The sequence below is a fragment of the Fusarium oxysporum genome, chromosome 7 (genome assembly GCF_000149955.1).
Source record: "Fusarium oxysporum f. sp. lycopersici 4287 chromosome 7, whole genome shotgun sequence".
Taxonomy (NCBI): domain Eukaryota; kingdom Fungi; phylum Ascomycota; class Sordariomycetes; order Hypocreales; family Nectriaceae; genus Fusarium; species Fusarium oxysporum.
In genome coordinates this window covers 3,693,529-3,711,239 of record NC_030992.1, presented here as the reverse complement: position 1 = coordinate 3,711,239, position 17,711 = coordinate 3,693,529, and the positions used below count along the sequence as shown (strand labels likewise).

The 17,711-nt window shown below is 51.0% G+C and overlaps 6 protein-coding genes across 13 annotated transcripts; 3 read left to right on the top strand and 3 right to left on the bottom strand.

Moving 5' to 3' along the window:
* Nucleotides 1–700: 700 nt before the first annotated feature.
* On the bottom strand, nt 701–3,892 carry FOXG_10595 (uncharacterized protein). 2 transcript variants are annotated; one of them, XM_018390030.1, is made up of 3 exons: nt 3,046–3,892; nt 2,421–2,988; nt 701–2,361 (listed from the first exon to the last, which is right to left on the bottom strand). In XM_018390030.1, exons 1-3 carry the CDS (start codon nt 3,110–3,112, stop codon nt 1,134–1,136), a joined length of 1,863 nt encoding a protein of 620 aa, XP_018248407.1. In that variant the 5' UTR covers nt 3,113–3,892; the 3' UTR covers nt 701–1,133. The 2 variants fall into 2 exon arrangements, with proteins under 2 accessions (XP_018248407.1, XP_018248408.1); XM_018390031.1 differs by having other exon boundaries at nt 2,421–3,892.
* A 500-nt stretch (nt 3,893–4,392) lies between these two features.
* FOXG_10593 (uncharacterized protein) lies at nt 4,393–10,380 on the top strand. 7 transcript variants are annotated; one of them, XM_018390024.1, is made up of 5 exons: nt 4,393–4,734; nt 4,786–4,815; nt 4,883–7,353; nt 7,411–7,799; nt 7,858–10,380. In XM_018390024.1, the coding sequence occupies exons 3-5, from the start codon at nt 7,261–7,263 to the stop codon at nt 9,917–9,919; spliced, it is 2,544 nt and encodes an 847-aa protein (XP_018248400.1). In that variant the 5' UTR covers nt 4,393–4,734; nt 4,786–4,815; nt 4,883–7,260; the 3' UTR covers nt 9,920–10,380. The 7 variants fall into 7 exon arrangements, with proteins under 7 accessions (XP_018248400.1, XP_018248404.1, XP_018248403.1 ...); XM_018390028.1 differs by having other exon boundaries at nt 4,393–4,815; nt 4,883–6,569; nt 7,147–7,353; XM_018390027.1 differs by having other exon boundaries at nt 4,393–4,815; nt 4,883–6,569; nt 7,009–7,353.
* On the bottom strand, nt 5,171–5,947 carry FOXG_20331 (uncharacterized protein). The gene has a single exon (XM_018400614.1). The coding sequence runs from the start codon at nt 5,741–5,743 to the stop codon at nt 5,555–5,557; it is 189 nt and encodes a 62-aa protein (XP_018248406.1). The 5' UTR covers nt 5,744–5,947; the 3' UTR covers nt 5,171–5,554.
* Nucleotides 10,381–10,513: 133 nt separating the features above from the next.
* On the top strand, nt 10,514–11,963 carry FOXG_10592 (uncharacterized protein). Its single transcript, XM_018390022.1, has 2 exons — nt 10,514–11,045; nt 11,093–11,963. The coding sequence occupies exons 1-2, from the start codon at nt 10,625–10,627 to the stop codon at nt 11,782–11,784; spliced, it is 1,113 nt and encodes a 370-aa protein (XP_018248398.1). The 5' UTR covers nt 10,514–10,624; the 3' UTR covers nt 11,785–11,963.
* A 5-nt stretch (nt 11,964–11,968) lies between these two features.
* On the bottom strand, nt 11,969–14,264 carry FOXG_10591 (uncharacterized protein). The gene is made up of 3 exons (XM_018390021.1): nt 13,831–14,264; nt 13,726–13,780; nt 11,969–13,675 (listed from the first exon to the last, which is right to left on the bottom strand). The coding sequence occupies exons 1-3, from the start codon at nt 13,953–13,955 to the stop codon at nt 12,200–12,202; spliced, it is 1,656 nt and encodes a 551-aa protein (XP_018248397.1). The 5' UTR covers nt 13,956–14,264; the 3' UTR covers nt 11,969–12,199.
* A 93-nt stretch (nt 14,265–14,357) lies between these two features.
* Nucleotides 14,358–17,432, top strand: FOXG_10590 (minichromosome maintenance protein 2). The gene is made up of 3 exons (XM_018390020.1): nt 14,358–14,507; nt 14,571–16,890; nt 16,945–17,432. The coding sequence occupies exons 1-3, from the start codon at nt 14,503–14,505 to the stop codon at nt 17,194–17,196; spliced, it is 2,577 nt and encodes an 858-aa protein (XP_018248396.1). The 5' UTR covers nt 14,358–14,502; the 3' UTR covers nt 17,197–17,432.
* The last annotated feature ends 279 nt before the right edge of the window (nt 17,433–17,711 follow it).

The following is a 17,711-nucleotide window of genomic DNA, read 5'->3' as shown; positions in this document are numbered from 1 at the left end:
AACAAAGAAATGTCGAACCAGGGTCCGCGTGTCTTTCCGTGGGTGCTGATCACAGTGACAATACGCTTGCTTGCTTTTTCCCCCCTCCCTTCTAGCGGATGTGATGGAACAAAGAGAAGAAGTTGCCTGGAAGAGAGAGAGAGAGAACCCAGACCCAGCAATGGTGATGCTGTTATGCACCTCTTCTCGTGGTGACGGCAATCGTACCGAGTCTCGAACTTGGATTAACACGCCCTAGCCAGAAACGTTTGCTACAAACTCTCCAATTAAAGACGACAAGCTCAACCTTGAATCGAAGGTTAAATCGTGAAGCTATCCCAAAACGGTCAAGCATAGTCGCGAATATCGACGGACGGGCGAATGGATTCTCATTTTAGCTCCAAGGCGAGCTTTCAGCTGCCTCGTGGTAAGCCGTGATCAGTCCATTGTCTCAATTGACAGCTGCTGATAATGAAAAGAGCGAACCGTGCGTTACATCGTAAGAGAGCGTATACTACGACATCCCTCGCAGGAATATTCATCATAGACCAGAGGCAAACAGGGGTTTATTACGACTTTCTTACCTACCGTACGATCTATCAAGGCCTAGACCTCGACAGGGAATAATCAGTGGGGGGCCGGATGCTACCGCGAGCTGTCGTATCGAAGATCTGCTTACCCGCGATCTTAGAGCTCTCAAATCCTCCGAGTACCAGCTGATCAAACAATGAGACAAAAAAAAAACTCCAAGAAATCCCATTTGTCATTTTAATTAACCTTCATATCTCCGAAGAGAATAGGCAGCCGTTATGAATAAAAAGCTAGTTTCCATTATACAAGTACAGCCACATTGACCAACAGATATACAGCTAAGAATCCAGCATCTTTCCATCAATTTCATAACATCAAGTACATTCAAAGGTTCGCATCCAAGTAAAACCAGGTGGTATCTAGTCGTGCAGAAGCAGAAGCAGAAGAAACAAGAAACATCATCACCAATTCCTCCACCCGCAACGCCAGTCTCATAATCGTTCTAGGTCTCATTTCATGGATTTTCGTAGATTCGAGCTCGTATCAAGAATCGAGACGTCATTTTTCATACCCAAACTCAAATTGCAGGGATCATCTCATGAGGAAGCCGCATCAAAATATGCTTATCTTCCCCGGTAGTCCGGCTTTCGGGCCATGTTCACGGGCGGGGGCTCGTCATCGTCTAACGGGTAAGGAGGCGCGGCCGCAGGCACTCTTCGACCTTGATGTTGCTGGCTCTCCGGGAGAGGCGTCTTGGGTGGCAGCGGCGGCGGTTCAATCCGTGTCGGTGGCGGCGCGGCCATGTTGGGAGGTGGCCTGGGATACTCGTCTGGGCTCACAATAGCGATCAAGTCTTGGCCCGACACACCTTCGCGGTACTGCGCCGGTGTAGGTGATGATACTGCCAAACGATCCTCTGGATGTAGAGCCGGAGCGCTGGCGCTGGGGCCACGAGGTCCCAAGGGAGGAGAGTTGGGAACGTTATGCGGTACAGACGTTTCTGCGTGCATTCGTTCGTTGGAGCTTCGTGGCGAACCGTTATGGTTGTTGTTGCGGATATGCAAACTATCTGACCCCGACTCGAATGAAGACCGGCTCGCGGGGCTGTGAGGAAGTGGAACAGCAGTTGGAATATCTCCTGCAAGCTCAAATGCCATAGGCATCTCCCATGTGGTTGAAGTTGACTTGACAAGTTCTGGGATTCCTTCGGGAGCTCGTGCGTGACGGATCCTGGCTCGGTGGATTTTGGCAAGCTTTGAAGAGATACCCTGAATCATCTTTTGCTCGGCCTCCCTTGACATATACCGTCTAGTACCAGTGCTGATTTCGCCCAGTCGGTTCCACTCATTCATTCCAAACTCACCAACACCAACTTCCACGTTGAGGCGGTAGTAGGCGTCAATACTGACATTTCGCCTTCCAAGGTGCTCGCGCATCATGTACTCGTGAATCTTCTCGCAACCCTCGATCTTGGAGATCAACTTCCTACGCGCCTCGGCAAAATCGCCCAAGAAGCCTTCATACCACACCTGCGAATTCGAATCGCTGCCCTTGGGCCGTCTGCCAGTACCGACGCTAACAAAGACACCCACTTCGCGACCGGGCCACTCGTTGACCACAGCTTCGTCCAGGGCTTCTGGACTAGGGTTGAAAGTGCCGACACCGTCATCGTGAAAAACTGATTGACCAATGGTGATGGGCTTGAAGGCCAATCCGATCGCACAAGTGGCTCGACCGGCCTGCCAAATCTTGCAGTCGAACTCGGGGGGAGGTTCTTTTCGAGAATCGTAGGATCGCAAAAGAGCGGCGGGTGAACCTCGAGGAGAACCCTTGTAAACTGCTGTTACCGCGCTAGAAAATATGTTAGCGATGCTGTCATGGGGAGAAGGCAATTGAGGTTGATGACTCACGTTTTGGTGCGGGTTTCTCGATGATCGTATAGGCGCGCGTTAGGATCACCGTATCTCGAGTTATACGCAGGTCGATACGCCATTTGCGAAGCGGGACTGCGAGCGCTAAAGCTAACGGTGCTTGCATTGCTCTGGTTTCGGCGAGGGGCACCGGCGCTTGAGTACATCGCAGCGTTGAGAGGATTGGTGAGGGGAGAATCGGAGCCATCGTTGCCTTCCCTCTCCTTCACAGTGTGCTCTTGCACAGCTGCCTTGATAGCCTCCTCGAGCTTGCTGGCCTTGAACAAGGTTGATCTATAAGGAATACCCGCAATAGTCTTGTCGGTCTGGAAAACCATGCGCGTTAGACGAACGTAGAGCTCTTTACACGTCTCGAGGTCAAGACGCAGCCGACCCAACATCAAGGCGATCAGCCCGCCTGTACCAGTACCGACGATTAGGTCGAAATGATCGCATGGCTTAGGAATTTCGTGTCGCTTGGGAGCGCGGCCTTCGATCTCGACAAAAGTTCGGTGCATAAGCTCCTGGATGATAATGAATATGGAGTAACCGCGGACACCTCCTCCATCTGGCGCGTATTAGCATTAGACCAAACAAGGCAGACGTCATCTTGGCGGGCGCTTACCGAGTGATAGAACTCGAAGAGGCGGGCCTTTGGTGGTATCCTTTCTCCTGACTCCGCCGGAGTCCATGGGCGCAGAGGACGTAGTTGTGTTGCGGCTTGCGCTTCAATCGAGTAAAGGAAGATGAGATACAGGCGATCTGGGTGTTTGCAAAGGTGTCACTGTCGCGCACAGCTGTTGGTGAGCTGTAGAAGGTCTTGGCTCTTGTCGCTTATCGAGATCAGGTGGGCGGTTGTGTTCAGAGGGTTGAAGCTGATCACGCCGCGTGGGCTAAGATGAGTGGTCTTTGATGTTTTGGAGAAGTTGAAAGCTCAAGATTTGATTGATCTAGGTACAGTAAGGCAGATTGTGGGCAGCCCAGGCAGTCATAGTCATAGTTCTCAGCAGAGCAGTTCTTGGCTGGCAGTGAGCGACAACCCAAGACTAAAGAGTCTGCACTACGTAACGTAACGCAGGTCGCCCCGCCTCATGGAAGCCCAGGGCAGCCATTTTTGGATCCATCATCCCTGGAAGCCCTGACGCAACAGTGAGCGGACCTCTCGGATTTGCGCGGGAGTCAAGCTCGTCAGTGAAGGAATCTTGGAAGCCTCTGCTGGGAACAGCGAGATGGTGCCCCTCGACCCCTGTAAATTTTCGAATCTTTGACTGCAGAGGCGACGGGAACTTGCCCAGGCTTGGAAACTCACGCGCCACTCGACATCCTGACAGCGGCTTGTCTTGTGGTTGGACACAGGACATTTCTCCTGGCTACTGCACGTTTAATAGAGGACATGTGGGATGCAGATGATGATCGCTGAATCCCTCTCTGCTCGTCCAGTACGCGTAGAAATCATGAGATCCAATTGTCTGGGCTGAAACGATGACCATACAAACTCTACATCCCGTCCGTCCCATGTGGTTCGCAGACACGAGACGGCTGGAGAGTGGCTGTGTAAGCTTGGCTGTTCTCTTTTCAACCACCCATGCTCTCCCGCCAGTTCACGGGCCCATCGATTGTTCTTGGCGTGTTCTAAAAGCTTTGGCTTTTTTTGCCTCGATGATCTTGGCTTGTGGTTTGTAGAGATAAATCGCCTGCGTTTGATCTACGAAACGAATCAACGGGAATGGGCAGCTCCGTCGGAAAGCCCATATTCCCATCAGTGACATTTCCCACAAGAAGGGATGGGATTTACAGTCACGGAAATAGAACGACCGAAGATGGAAATTGTTAGTCCGCTGTAAGCTCTGATTGGCTGCGTAGATCTTCAGACTGTGGCTGTGCTCGCCACACTCCCGCAACCGAGCCTCGCCCACTTGTCAGTTGTCACTGTTCAGGGTTTCTTATTAGAATCAGGGACATTAACGATCTCGTCTCCATATTGGGAATGTTGGGTTTCTCAATACCAATTCTTGAAATCTCCATGAGGGAGCCAAGCGATACCCAAGAGAACCACAACTGCCTCCATCGAGTTACATGGTGCACCTGGATTTTTTAGGCTTCGATGGGAATCCACGGATTAGTTGAACGGTACGCCCAATCTTCGGCACACGGCACCAAGGTTGTATCTTTACTTTACACGAGTGCTGAATGAGACGCGCGGTCTTTCTTTTCGTCGAGAATCTTCTGACTGAGATACGAGGGTTAAGGATTCAACCTCGTAATCAACCTTGGGGCTCAACAATTTTGCTTACGGAGTTCGATCAAATACGCGGTTGTTGTACTCATCAACCTATTGGCGAGGTGTTACTTACAATAGAAGTAGATTAAATCCTTCTGGCCTTGTGTTCCTTAAGTAAGTATTTGTAACACCCAAAGATGGAATGGAATGTCAAGAATGCAAACTGATGTGATTACGGTAGAATGAGGAGATACAATGTCTCCGCTTACTGCAGCAGGCTCTGGATTCCCCCCAGCCTGCCAGCCTCCACTTACACCCACCTGAATCTATTTCAGAACCCTACAGAGTATCAAATGAAGCTGTCAGCATCTTTCCACTTTCGTTATACTAGTTGGTATAATCGCATTCGAAAGGAAAAGAAGGATACATCGCGCTTTCAGCGAATGGACGGGGGCTTCGCTATTCTCTACTAATCTTAGACGATAGTTAGACGAAACCTCCTCCACATGCAACTTGAGCAGTTGAGTTTTGCCGAACCAACAGGGATACGTGCTGCATCTCAAACAATAGGATTGTTTAGATGCGTCAGCCCTGCCCACACCGAGGCTCTGCTTTTGTGGTTGCTATCTGCAGACGTACCTCAGGATGCTAGGCTGCGAGGCAAGTGATTCTTATCACTTATGCAGCCCAATGGCCTCATATGTGAGCGACCAATCCATTGACTTTCAAGACATCTACTATCTACGCTGGAGGCTTCGGCTTGCATGGTCCCGTGCCAAAGAGCATAATGGAGCAAGCTCAAGGTCTACAACGACTGGCGACACAGGCTGTGCTTCTGCAATCAGTGTTACCGTTGTGCATGCTTAGGACAAGGTTGCCGAGCGGCCCTCTCGCCAGGTGCTGCATTCATTCGTCAAAGACCCGGCTGTTTCGTGTTCTGCTCTCCTACTCGCCCTCCACGGCGCAGCAGCTGTTGTTGGCTGTCCACAGCCGTGTTGACAAGTCGACACGGCTCGTCCGGGGGTTGAGTTGGGTGCGCCATTTCTCCACTCCGAAAGCTCATTGCTGCAATACTTTCGATTTGGTTATGCCATGGTGACATTGAAGTATGAATCGAATGATAACCGAGGACGATAGCAAGTGTTTGGGTGTAGACGATTGAGGGGCTTGCGCCGTTGAAACTTTGAAAGCTGATCAGCTTGAGCTAAAACGCTGCAACTGCAAAACAGATCTCAGGGTCTCAATAAGCGGCCCACAAAGGACAGACCCCAGACCAGCCTCGGTGCTCTTGGTCTCGTCGTAATTAGCGTTCAGGTGGGTTAGGATAAATTCACACACTGTAGTGCCTCGATACAGGTGAGATAAGTAGGTCAGGTAATGAGGACATTGTCAGTAGAGGCTGTTATCAGAGTTCGGAGAGTGAAGTTAACTCAATGAGAGTGATTCACTCCAAAAAAAAAAAAAAAAAAAAAAAAATACTCCAGATTTGACTCGACCATTCCCCAATGTGTCAATCTTATCGCAGCCCACATGCGTCTCAGTGAATCTGTAGCGTGTTGTGAGAATAGAGGGGGATGGAGCATGAGGCTCGGATTGGCTGGGCAGTTGTTCAGAGTTGTGTGAGAACTTTAGCTGTGCTGGCCATGGATGATTTGTGCAGCTCAAGGTAGGTAAGGCGCTGGAAATAATGCTGATCTAGGCTTTTCCTCTCCTACCTCCTCCTCCTTCTTTTATCAGCTGAGAACTTTTGTGAAGCCTTCCATCTTTGGTTCCATTCGTCAAACCCCCTCAGTTCAACGTTCAACCCCTCCATAGTAGTTCCAGCTACCTTTTTATCTTTTCTCACAGGAGTTGCTGAGACAGCCGAGTTTGCTGCTGAGCTGAGCGAAGTGAGGTGAAATAACCTGATACTGGGAAATTGTTCAAAAGTGAGTACATGATCAGACAATCAGTATGCTCTTGTTGTTCGTACAAGGCGAAACAGCCCCATCTTACCCGGCTCTCGCTGAGGTGCAATGCAATGCAGTACAGTCCGCGTTGACTTGACCTTGCTCTTGGCGAGTGAGAGGCTGACGAAGTGGAGGCGGAGGCCGCCACTTTCAGTTTGGCTCTCCTCTTCTGTGGCATTTCTGCTCGGCTAATAGCCAATGAAGAACCCCTAGCACCAACTGTACCCATCTTCCATGACCTGGGCCTAGGTCGGCCACGATAGCCTCGCCGAGCCAGCCTCACCTGTTTCCCTCTGCCAATTTCTTCTTCTTTCACCTCTTGCGACTTTGAGTGTCTCTTTCCTCGTGGGCGTGCTTTGACTTTCCACATTTCTGTAGCCATTGGCCTCTACCTTGTCCCTCCTTCTGACCTCATCAGCCGAGACTTTTTCGCACATCGTTCGATTTCAATCCCCTTCGCCTGCCCGTATATTTTTGTTTCGCCGTCTCTATTCACTTCTTTTCGACGTCAATTATACCGAAATTACGACGATATTGATTCTTAACCAACGACTAGGTAGCAGGAACTTTCGTGCTCGATCCCTTGGCCGATTCGTCCTCGATTGATCAATGACCTCCGCCGGCTTAACCTGCTGACGACTGCATCTACATCGACTCACAGCCTTGCCCGATGGAACCTTCGAGTAAAAAGCGAAAGCTGGCTCCTAAGGTCAACACGACTCCTAGCAAGCCGCCGCCGCCAACACAATTCCCTCACGAATCGGTCAGCTTTTATTTCCAGCTTTCCGCATGTCCTTGCTAACCCAGGCTCCGGATATAGCCTCAGCAACATTATCCAGCTCAGGAGGCTGCAGCTCCTCTTTCCGAACGACATGACTTTGAGTCTTTTGCACGGCATCTACAGGATGCTGCTATGCTGATCCAGAGACAGACCGAACGTCACCCATACACTGACGTTTCTGTGTTACTATTAAGGTGGGAAGAAGACGAGTCTGTTGATGAAGACCTGGCTGCACTCGAGCAAGTGTTTCAGAAGCACTACAAATACCGAACTGAGCGATGGCACATTCCCACAGTACCGAACCCTAGTATTAAGCTTGGAGTTCAGATTGCCTCTTTTCTCGAGAACGCAAGAGCCAATCACCTGCTCATTATCTACTATGCTGGCCAGGGCTACGTAAGCTCGGATGGCCAGCTTTTTTGGGCTTGGTGAGTCGAACATTTCTCACATGTCCTCTTCCTCCTGCCTCTGACAGCTTTCCCATAGTAATGCACGAGAAGATGCTGCAAAACTCAAATGGGATGGTGTCCGTTGCCTGTTCGAGGATGCCCAGTCCGATATCCTCTTGTTGTTGGACACATGCGCGGTACCGGATCCTCCCATGGCCGGTAGCCACGGCGTGAAGCAAGCCATAGCAGCCTGCACATCCGATCGTAGCCCAGACAGTACAGAACGCTCCTTTACGTCAAATTTGGTCGAGGCGCTGCAAAAGCTCAGTAGTGGGCGCCCCTTTACGACACAGAAGCTCCACGAGGAAGTGTTATCGCTGAAGCAGCAGCAGCAACTGGTTCAGACTCCTCGGCAAACGAATGGCAGTACCTCGAATACACATTCGTCCCCACATCATCCGGTTTTTATGCCCTTGACACCTGGAAAGGGCCATAGTATTGCTCTTGCGCCAATGCCCACCAGACCTCGTTCAGAATCACAGAACGGAGTCGACACAGAGGGCCAAGGGAACCGCGAAGAACAGCTTATTGACCCAGAGTCAGTTGTTGACCTTAGGTTTGAAGAGCACCGTGTCCTCGTTTGTACGACCTTTGTTGGTGATGCTAGCCCAGATATGTCCTTTTTCTCCCAATGGCTACAAAGCACACCGCCCCTTGGCGACAAAATCGCCGTGGAAGGCATGTTCCTTGGACCGCCGACAATGCTCCTTATCTCCATGCCCCACTCCATTTGGAACGTGGTGCAGCACGACAAAGTTTGTTGCTTCTTGGGGTACATAAGCTCTCACAACATGATTCACTTGTATCACAGACTTGTAGGTTCTTCTGGTATCAAGCCATCTGCAAGAGAAGTCGAGGATGGCCGAATTCTTCTAGAGGCAAGGGACCACGCATATGGAACGCCCGCACGTGTTCGACGAGACGAAGGTCACGATATCACTTTCCATTCTCCGGCCGTGAGGGAAACGCCCAATTCTGTAGAGCGAAAGGAGCATCTTCCACAAACTAGTCCTTCAGCCCCATCGTATGCGAACCCAGCAGGTGGACATGGCAAACCGAAAGACGAAGTGGAGGACTCTGCGGAGATGCAGGAAGCCGCTGAGCAGTTGAAGGCCTTAAGCCACGTTCGGCATCGAAGCGACGAAACTCAAAATATCAACAGGCCGCGCACGATTCTTCCTGACGGAATGCCTGACATAAGACCTGAGGGCGAGACTGAGGAGCATAGTAATGATGATCCTTTGGCAACACTTCGCAATGCCAATGCAGCAGCCAAGCCGCCACGACGGTCGCTCCCCAAGCAGGACACGCGTTGCAACCACTGCAGTCATGCTCCTTTCAAGGATTCATCTTCATTGAGGAAACACATTGCTGCGGCCCATACAAGGCCGTTCCCATGTGCGTTCTCATTCGCTGGCTGTACCAGCACTTTTGGCTCCAAGAACGAATGGAAGCGACATATTGCATCTCAACATCTATGTCTGCAGTACTATCGTTGTTCATCCTGTCCCCAGAGCACGGCCGAAGGCAAGGGCAACGAGTTCAATCGCAAAGACTTGTTCACTCAACACTTGCGACGAATGCATGCACCTTTTCAGATTAAGAGAGCGATTGCTAAGGGCGATAGTAAACTACAATCTGAGTGGGATACGCATGTGAAGGACATGCAGGTGTCTTGTCTCGTTCAGCGTCGGTTACCACCGCAGCGCTCAGCATGCCCAAAGCAAGGCTGCCAGAGCATCTTCGAAGGCCCATCGTCGTGGGACGAATGGACCGAACATGTTGGTCGGCACATGGAGAAAGGCGAAGGTGGCAGGCTTGGAGTTGATGGCCTTCTGGCCCAGTGGGCACTGGATGAGGGTATCATTGAGCGTAAGCCTGATGGCGAATACCGGTTGTCGGCAAGCAACGGTATGGGAGGCGGCGGGCTTACTGGGGGTATGAGTGGCAGCAGCGCAGCTGTTCCCCCTGTCTTTGAACAGAAAGAGTCGACTCTGACATCGACATCGACACTGGAACCCTCACAGCCGGCGGAAGAATCCTTGATCATGGATACAAAGCCTTCAGAAGACAGGATGGAGGTTGACACTCCAGAGTGAAAGAAAAATTTGGCGCTTGGTGACTGACTACAGGACCCATGTTACGAATCAGTGCAATGCACTCAACGATATGACGAAACGAAGTAAATGACCTGAGATTTTATACAGCTTTCCTTTCTTATAGTAGTGACGGTCGCTACCTTGCTCAGCAGTCACTCGCTTAGATGACCTCTCATGAAGACTACCCTGACGGATTGAGTTCAATCTGTCTGGAGTTATGGGAAATGTAAAAGGATACAAAAAGTCAATGATCAAAATAAGAGACAATCAAATGAGCTTGTCAGTATGAGTGATCCTGCTTTTGTATAGTACAGGGAATGGCTTGTTCCTGAATATAAGGGTCCATGTTCTAAAGTTAGGTCATCCCTAGTAGATATGATCAATTGGAGTTTGTCTTGAAGTGCCAAAGAATTAGGACCTTGCCTTGAAATTACTACTCGTCTTATACAAAAAACTCCATCTTCTATCAATCTTTTGTTCAGGGGTTTTCTTCAATCGTTGTCAATCAAGGTCCACCGTCATCGGTAAAATAATTTTGCGCCCCTCCGAATGCTGGTGAAGTGTCGCAGCGTTGAGGGGGGGGTGGGGGGGGGGGAACCGCTAGGCTATACCAAATCAAGCATCCAGCTCCATCCACAAACAAGGCTAAGACAACCAACACCATCCTCCAAACGCTCAAGACGTAGGTTCCCGCGTGGACAAGACATGAGCTTTCAAGCGCCTCCAAGCCCGAACCCCCACGATCCACCATTATCCTCACCTTCTTCTCCCGCGCCTGTGCCATCTCCAACGTCTACGGCGCGTCACTACCAGCAGCAACAACAGTACCAACAGCAGCAGCACTCCCCGCAACCGCAGCATCAGTGGCAGCAGCAGCAGATCGCTATGATGAATGGTATGAATGGGACGAACATGGCTGCCGGGATGCCTGTTCCTACGCCTGCGGGCCACCAAGCTGAACTTAACTACATCTATGGTATGGTTGAGGAGCTCAGCCGCCAACTTGCAGAGAACCGAAGAGTTACAGAAGATATTGTCAATGGTTTAGGACGAGTGAGGAACAGGGCGAGGGCACAGGGGGTCAGCAATTCACAAGTCATTGAAAATGCTGCCGATGATATAAATGGCATGTACCCAATCTCACACTCGCTGAACCACAGCTAACCTATCCAGGCCAAGAACAAAACATCGACGCTCTCGTATCTCTCCTCACAGAGTCTCTCGAAAAGGCAAAGTTCAGCCGTGACGCTAATGCCAAACTCCTCTCGCAATACGCCAACGCCATGGCAAACCTCCTTCGACAATTCCACGAGTACAAGACAAAGCACGTCAGCGACGTAGCAGCCTGGCACCGCTCCTACCGTAAGCAACTCGCCGATGCACGCGATGAGAACGCTCGTCTTCGCGAACAAATCTGGCAGATGCAAGCGCACGCAGGCCGCGCCAACGAAAGCCTCCGCGAGTACCGGCGCAAGTACGACGAAGACGAAGGTCGCTGGAACAAACTCGTCGATGAGAAGGCACATCGTCAGGAGTTGCGGTTCTGGAAGCGCATGGCTATGCCTGAACTCGATGATGATGATCCCTACTGGAGTGACGATGATGATATTATCGATCCGGCTGAAAAGCAAAGGCTGCATGAACTGGACCTTAAGGCGGCGCAGGAGCAGCTGGACAGTCAGGCGGAGGATAGTGATGGGCAGGGTCCGCAGCCTCAGCTGCCGCTACCGGGTATGGGGATCGGGATGGGCATGATGGGAGGTATTCCGATGCAGAGAGAGGATTCCGGGGCTTCGCATGGTGTACCTGCGCTGCCACCTCGACCGTCGAGTGCGGCGTCAAGTACAGGGTCGACGGGGCAGTAGGGGGGAGTTTTTGAAGGGCACGGAGACGACTTGAAAAAATGGGATGTTTTGATTTAGCGATACCCAAGACATGAATGGATATGTACTATAGGAATAAATGGATTTTATGTGTTAGCAATATACTATTGCATGGCTTTGCTGAGCATCAGGAGCCACGAAGAATGAAGCGGTATCTTGCATAATTCGGCGTCCATGATCATAAATGGTGGCCATTAAAAGAGAAACTGGTCAAGTATTGGATCAAGTATCATCTTATACTATCTTTCGTAACCCCATTTCCGGTATCAAATTATGGTATGCCGCCTGTGTTGTACACTACTCTTACATCAAATATCCCAACCGTGTATCCAGTCCGGTCAACTCCCCGCTCACCCTTATAGCATCAACTTCATGTTCATGTCCCTAACGCGAATGGTTAATAACCACTCTGCTCCTTTCGCTGATCTCCATCACCGCTACCGCCACCCTCACCATCCTTGGCTCCAGCAGCTGCCTCCTGAATACCCTGCTCATCACCTCTCAGCTTGGCAAAGTATGCTTTGATATCTTCAGCGCCAATGGCTTGTCCACTCTCAGCGAACTGCTGGAAGAATGGCTTGAGTCGCTCCTTGAGGTGATTGTACGCCATGACACCCTCAATGGCCCGCACGCGGTCGACATTGCGAAGTGCGCTCTCGCCACGCTCGAGGAGACTGCCACTGCCATGTGAACCACCACCATTACCGCCTGCCTGGGAGCCACCGTCGGACAGAGGTGGTTCATAGACTTCTTCCTCTTCGAGGAGCTGAGGGTGGGGGTTGAGGTTAAGATAGCAGGATGAGCAGCGGCAGAAGGCTTCGCGGAAGTCTTCCTTCATGAAGAGCGAGAACTGGCCCTGAGGGGCAGGAGGGAGATTCTTCAGCTTGCATGGGAGTGTATCTGTGGATGATGTCTCTGCGGGCTTTGCATCTTCAGGAAGGGTCTCACTCTTTACACGCTTAGCTTCTGTAGACTCCTCGGCATCATCTTCGGCCTTGCGCTTTCGCGAGTCTTGGGCGGGCTCGTCTGTAGGAGCTTGCTCAGTAGCAGTAGCAGGTTCCTCTTTGACAGGGGCTGCCTCAGCTTTTGTTTCTGAGTCGGCTTGGTTGACGAAGACTGCCGGAAGAAAGCCTGAAGTACCAGCGTAGCGCTTGATCCAGGGATGCGCATCGACACACTTGTAACACAGGAAGGCTTCGAAGGCATCTTCCTCTGGGAATCCTGGAGGCATGGGGACGTCTTCATCCTCTTCCTCTTCCTCAGCGGCAGGCTGGGCAGTACCGTTCGTCTCTCCAGACTTCTCGGCAGAATTCTGCTGCTCTTCGTTACCCTCGGTGATGGTCGTCAATTTGCCTTCGTCAGCATTCTCTTTAGCTGCCTTCTTAGGCTTCTCCATCTTCTCGAACCAGTTAGGTCCCATGCCAACAAGACAACCTGGATGATACCAGTCTTCGCCGCATCCACCTGTTTCAGTTGTTCCGAGACCAAGACACTGGAACATTGTACCCTTCTGTTGGAACGGATCATAGTCGCACTCGCAACCGCAGAACCTATTGCGGAAGTTGTGATTGTACTTGTTGTTCACATCGGGCTCCTCGGAGTGAACCCCACCTCGAGTGTTAGTGGCTTCGTTCAATCGAAGAGTACATGGGCTCGTTGATGGGATGCGCTTGGTACCGCAGTCGCATGTGAAGTTGCGCTTCTGGAAGATCTCGACAAGGGTGTGTTCGCCGTGACATTGGATGGAACACGCATAGCAGACACCTGCGGGGGTCCAGTCGTCGCCTTCTTTCGCCGGTGGTGGGTTGCAAGTCAAGCAAGCAAAGACAGCTTGTCGCAGAGGGCCGAGGATCTTGGTGCATGTATCAATGCTCTACAGAGTCGTAAGCGCATGCCGCGGTTGGGAGAGGAGTGGAAACATACGTAAGGCAGTGCCTCGCGGGCATCAGCTTCAAGAGCTTCCTGAGATCGAATAAACCTGGTTGGTGTTAGAGAGTTATCACAGGTTCAGAGGAATTCGTGTCCTACTCAGCGGCTGTTTGCGATGTCTCTGAAGTTTGCGATTTTCCAGAAAAGCTATCCTTGCGTTCTCGAGATTGTTGTTGAGGCGCATCTTGTGCGGGCGCAGAGGCCGAGGGAGCGTCTGCAGACATGACTGCGATCGATTAAATCGTAAGTTCTCGAGTATTCAAGATAAACGTGGAAAAGAAAGAAACAGATGAAAGATGAGAATTAAAGGATCGGATGATAGATTTGTCAGAATTGATGGTGATGCAAGGTTTGATACTTGTACAAGTACAAGCTGAGGAGAAGGGTCAGCTAAGGTATCGACAGTGCGACAGTACCTTACAGCTCGAGTTGGAGGTTGCGAAGCTTGTAAGGTGCTATAATAACGCGGGCATTCGTAGGGACGTGTATCGTGAGGTTCAGGTCGAGTAATTATGTCGCTCCGAGGAAACCACTTTACGCGTGGCACGTCAGTACCAATCAATTAACGCGTCAAGTCGCGCCTTGATACGCGAAATTACCCCTTGTCAACCGCACCCACTTTCATGCTGTCGTTTCCCTTCCAACCATCACCACAAATTGAGCCCCTCAATCTTGACACTTTCAGTTCAAACCAAACTTTTGGTCTTCGGAATTGCTCAGATACTCTATCACGATATCACAAAATCTAGATATCTTTGAAGAGTTGCAATCATGAGGTTTGTCTCCCCAGGGCGTTTACACCATTTAAACGAAAGAAATTAGCTAACAACCACTTGAAGTTCCCCGCTACACCCTTCTTCGGCTCGTCCGAATAGAAAGCGATCGCGAACAGGAGGAAGCGATGGCCCTTCACCAGCAGGCTTCGGCTCAAGCCCTATGCCTTCTTCACCCCCTGCCGAGTTCAACATGGCACATGGCGTTGAGGATGACGATGACATCGAGGAAGAGGCCCAGATCCAAGACGATATCGACGAGCTCGACGAAATGGCAGAAGATGACGTTGATCTGTTCCGTGAAGGCTACGAGGCCGATTACCAAGAACGGGAGAATGACATGTACGAGGGCATTGGCATTGACGATGAGGGGGATTATGACGAGATGAACCTCGCCGACCGACGTCGGCTAGAAGCTCAGCTCAACCGAAGAGATCAGGCAGTCAGACGGGAAATCCCTAATATTTACCTCGATGGAGATGAAGATGATGGCGATATTGATCTCACAGCTCAGCCCCGACGTCGCCGTCACCATTACGACGAAGATCCCGACGACCTCATGGACACCGATATCATGGCCGAGGAACTCTCGCTGGAAGCACTTGCTGATGTCAAGGCTTCCAACCTCACCGAGTGGGTGTCGCAACCCTCAGTTCAGCGAACCATCAGACGCGAGTTCAAGGCTTTCCTCACATCCTACACCGATAGCTCTGGCTCATCCGTATACGGCAACCGAATCCGAACACTCGGTGAGATCAACGCCGAGTCTCTTGAGGTCTCATACGAACACCTCTCTGAAAGCAAGGCCATTCTGGCTTACTTCTTGGCCAATGCGCCTCAAGAGATGATCAAGTTGTTCGACGAGGTTGCCATGGACGTTGTTCTGCTTCACTACCCGGATTACGAGCGCATTCACGCCGAGATTCACGTTCGTATCTTTGATCTGCCTGTGCACTACACACTACGACAACTCCGCCAGTCTCATCTCAACTGTCTTGTTCGAGTCAGCGGTGTCGTTACCCGACGATCGGGTGTCTTCCCTCAGCTCAAGTACGTCAAGTTCGACTGTAGCAAGTGCGGCGTGACTCTTGGACCTTTCCAGCAAGAGTCAAATGTCGAAGTCAAGATCACATTCTGTCAGAGCTGCCAGTCGCGAGGTCCCTTCACTCTCAACTCGGAGAAGACCGTCTACCGAAACTATCAGAAACTCACTCTCCAGGAATCTCCTGGAACAGTACCTGCCGGTCGATTGCCACGATCGCGCGAGGTTATCCTTCTCTGGGATCTCATTGACAAGGCGAAGCCCGGCGAGGAGATTGAAGTGACTGGAATCTACCGCAACAACTATGATGCTCAGCTCAACAACCGCAATGGCTTCCCTGTGTTTGCTACCATCCTTGAAGCAAACAACGTTGTCAAGTCTCATGACCAGCTGGCTGGTTTCCGAATGACTGAGGAGGATGAGCACACAATCCGCAAGTTGTCTCGCGACCCCAACATCGTGGACAAGATCATCAACTCAATAGCACCTAGTATCTATGGACATACTGACATCAAGACCGCCGTGGCTCTGTCGCTTTTCGGCGGTGTTGCCAAAGTAACCAAGGGTGCTCATCACCTTCGAGGTGATATCAATGTGCTCCTCCTCGGTGATCCTGGTACTGCCAAGTCCCAGGTCCTCAAGTATGCCGAGAAGACAGCCCACCGAGCTGTGTTTGCTACAGGTCAAGGTGCCAGTGCTGTCGGTTTGACGGCCAGTGTCCGAAGAGATCCTCTCACCAGTGAATGGACGTTGGAAGGTGGTGCTCTGGTGTTGGCTGATCGTGGAACCTGCCTCATTGACGAGTTCGACAAGATGAACGACCAAGATCGAACATCTATCCACGAAGCCATGGAACAGCAGACCATCTCTATCTCCAAGGCCGGTATTGTCACCACCCTACAAGCTCGATGCGGTGTCATTGCTGCTGCCAATCCCATCGGTGGGCGATACAACTCCACCGCTCCTTTCTCTGCCAATGTCGAGTTGACAGAGCCTATCTTGTCCCGTTTTGATATCCTGTGTGTAGTACGAGACACAGTTGAACCCGAAGAGGATGAGCGTCTGGCCCGATTCATCGTCGGATCACATAGCCGAAGTCATCCTCTCAGCCAGGCTGAGCAGGACTCAATGGAGGTTGAACATGATACACAAGCTGAGACACAAGCCACGAATGGTGGTCGCAAGGCTGAGGGTGAGATCCCTCAAGAGCTACTAAGGAAGTATATCCTCTATGCTCGGGAGCACTGCTCACCGAAGCTCTATCACGTCGATGAGGACAAGATTGCACGACTCTTTGCCGACATGCGACGAGAGTCTCTTGCCACTGGTGCCTACCCCATCACAGTAAGTTGATCCTACATCATGAACTCCGCGACATCTCATACTAACAAAACTCAGGTGCGACATCTTGAAGCCATCATCCGCATCAGCGAAGCTTTCTGCCGCATGCGCCTCTCAGAATACTGCTCATCACAAGACATCGACCGCGCCATCGCCGTCACAGTGGACAGCTTCGTGGGCAGCCAGAAAGTTAGTTGCAAGAAGGCTCTCGCGAGGGCGTTCGCCAAGTACACGCTCGCACGACCTGGTACTCAGAAGAAGGCCGGCGGTAACAGCCAAGCGAGACGGCAGACTGCTGTTGTTGGTTAAAACGGATAGTGTGTTGGTCTGATGTTGTAATGAGGACGGGTGTTTTGGCGAAGAGGTTGGGAATGGATATCAGCTTTGCAATGACGGCTTGTATGATTGAGTTGAGAATACCTCGTATGTAGATTTAATGTATCATGAGATCGAAATTCACGATCACAACGTGTGGATCATCCCGTGTTCGCAGAATTGCTTTTATCATCATGGCAGTCTCTGTATCATGACCTTAGTTCACGAAGCACAACGAGTGTTCGCAACTCAGACCAGAGCTGGTCGTTTCCCTAACTCACAGAGTACTCATGGTGAAAGAACAACGAGGCTTCATATGAACAATGCCAGTACTACGGAAAATATCCTTCTCAGAACACTTGCTCTTCGGTTCGTTCACACTACTATGCACTTGGAGTGCTCACTCGATGAGAGGGAATTCAGGCAATAAATAGGCGTCAGCTCTCCTGTTGACTCGGCCTTTTCTCCTCAAGACATTCCATCTCAGCAATCTCCGCTCAACAAAGAAA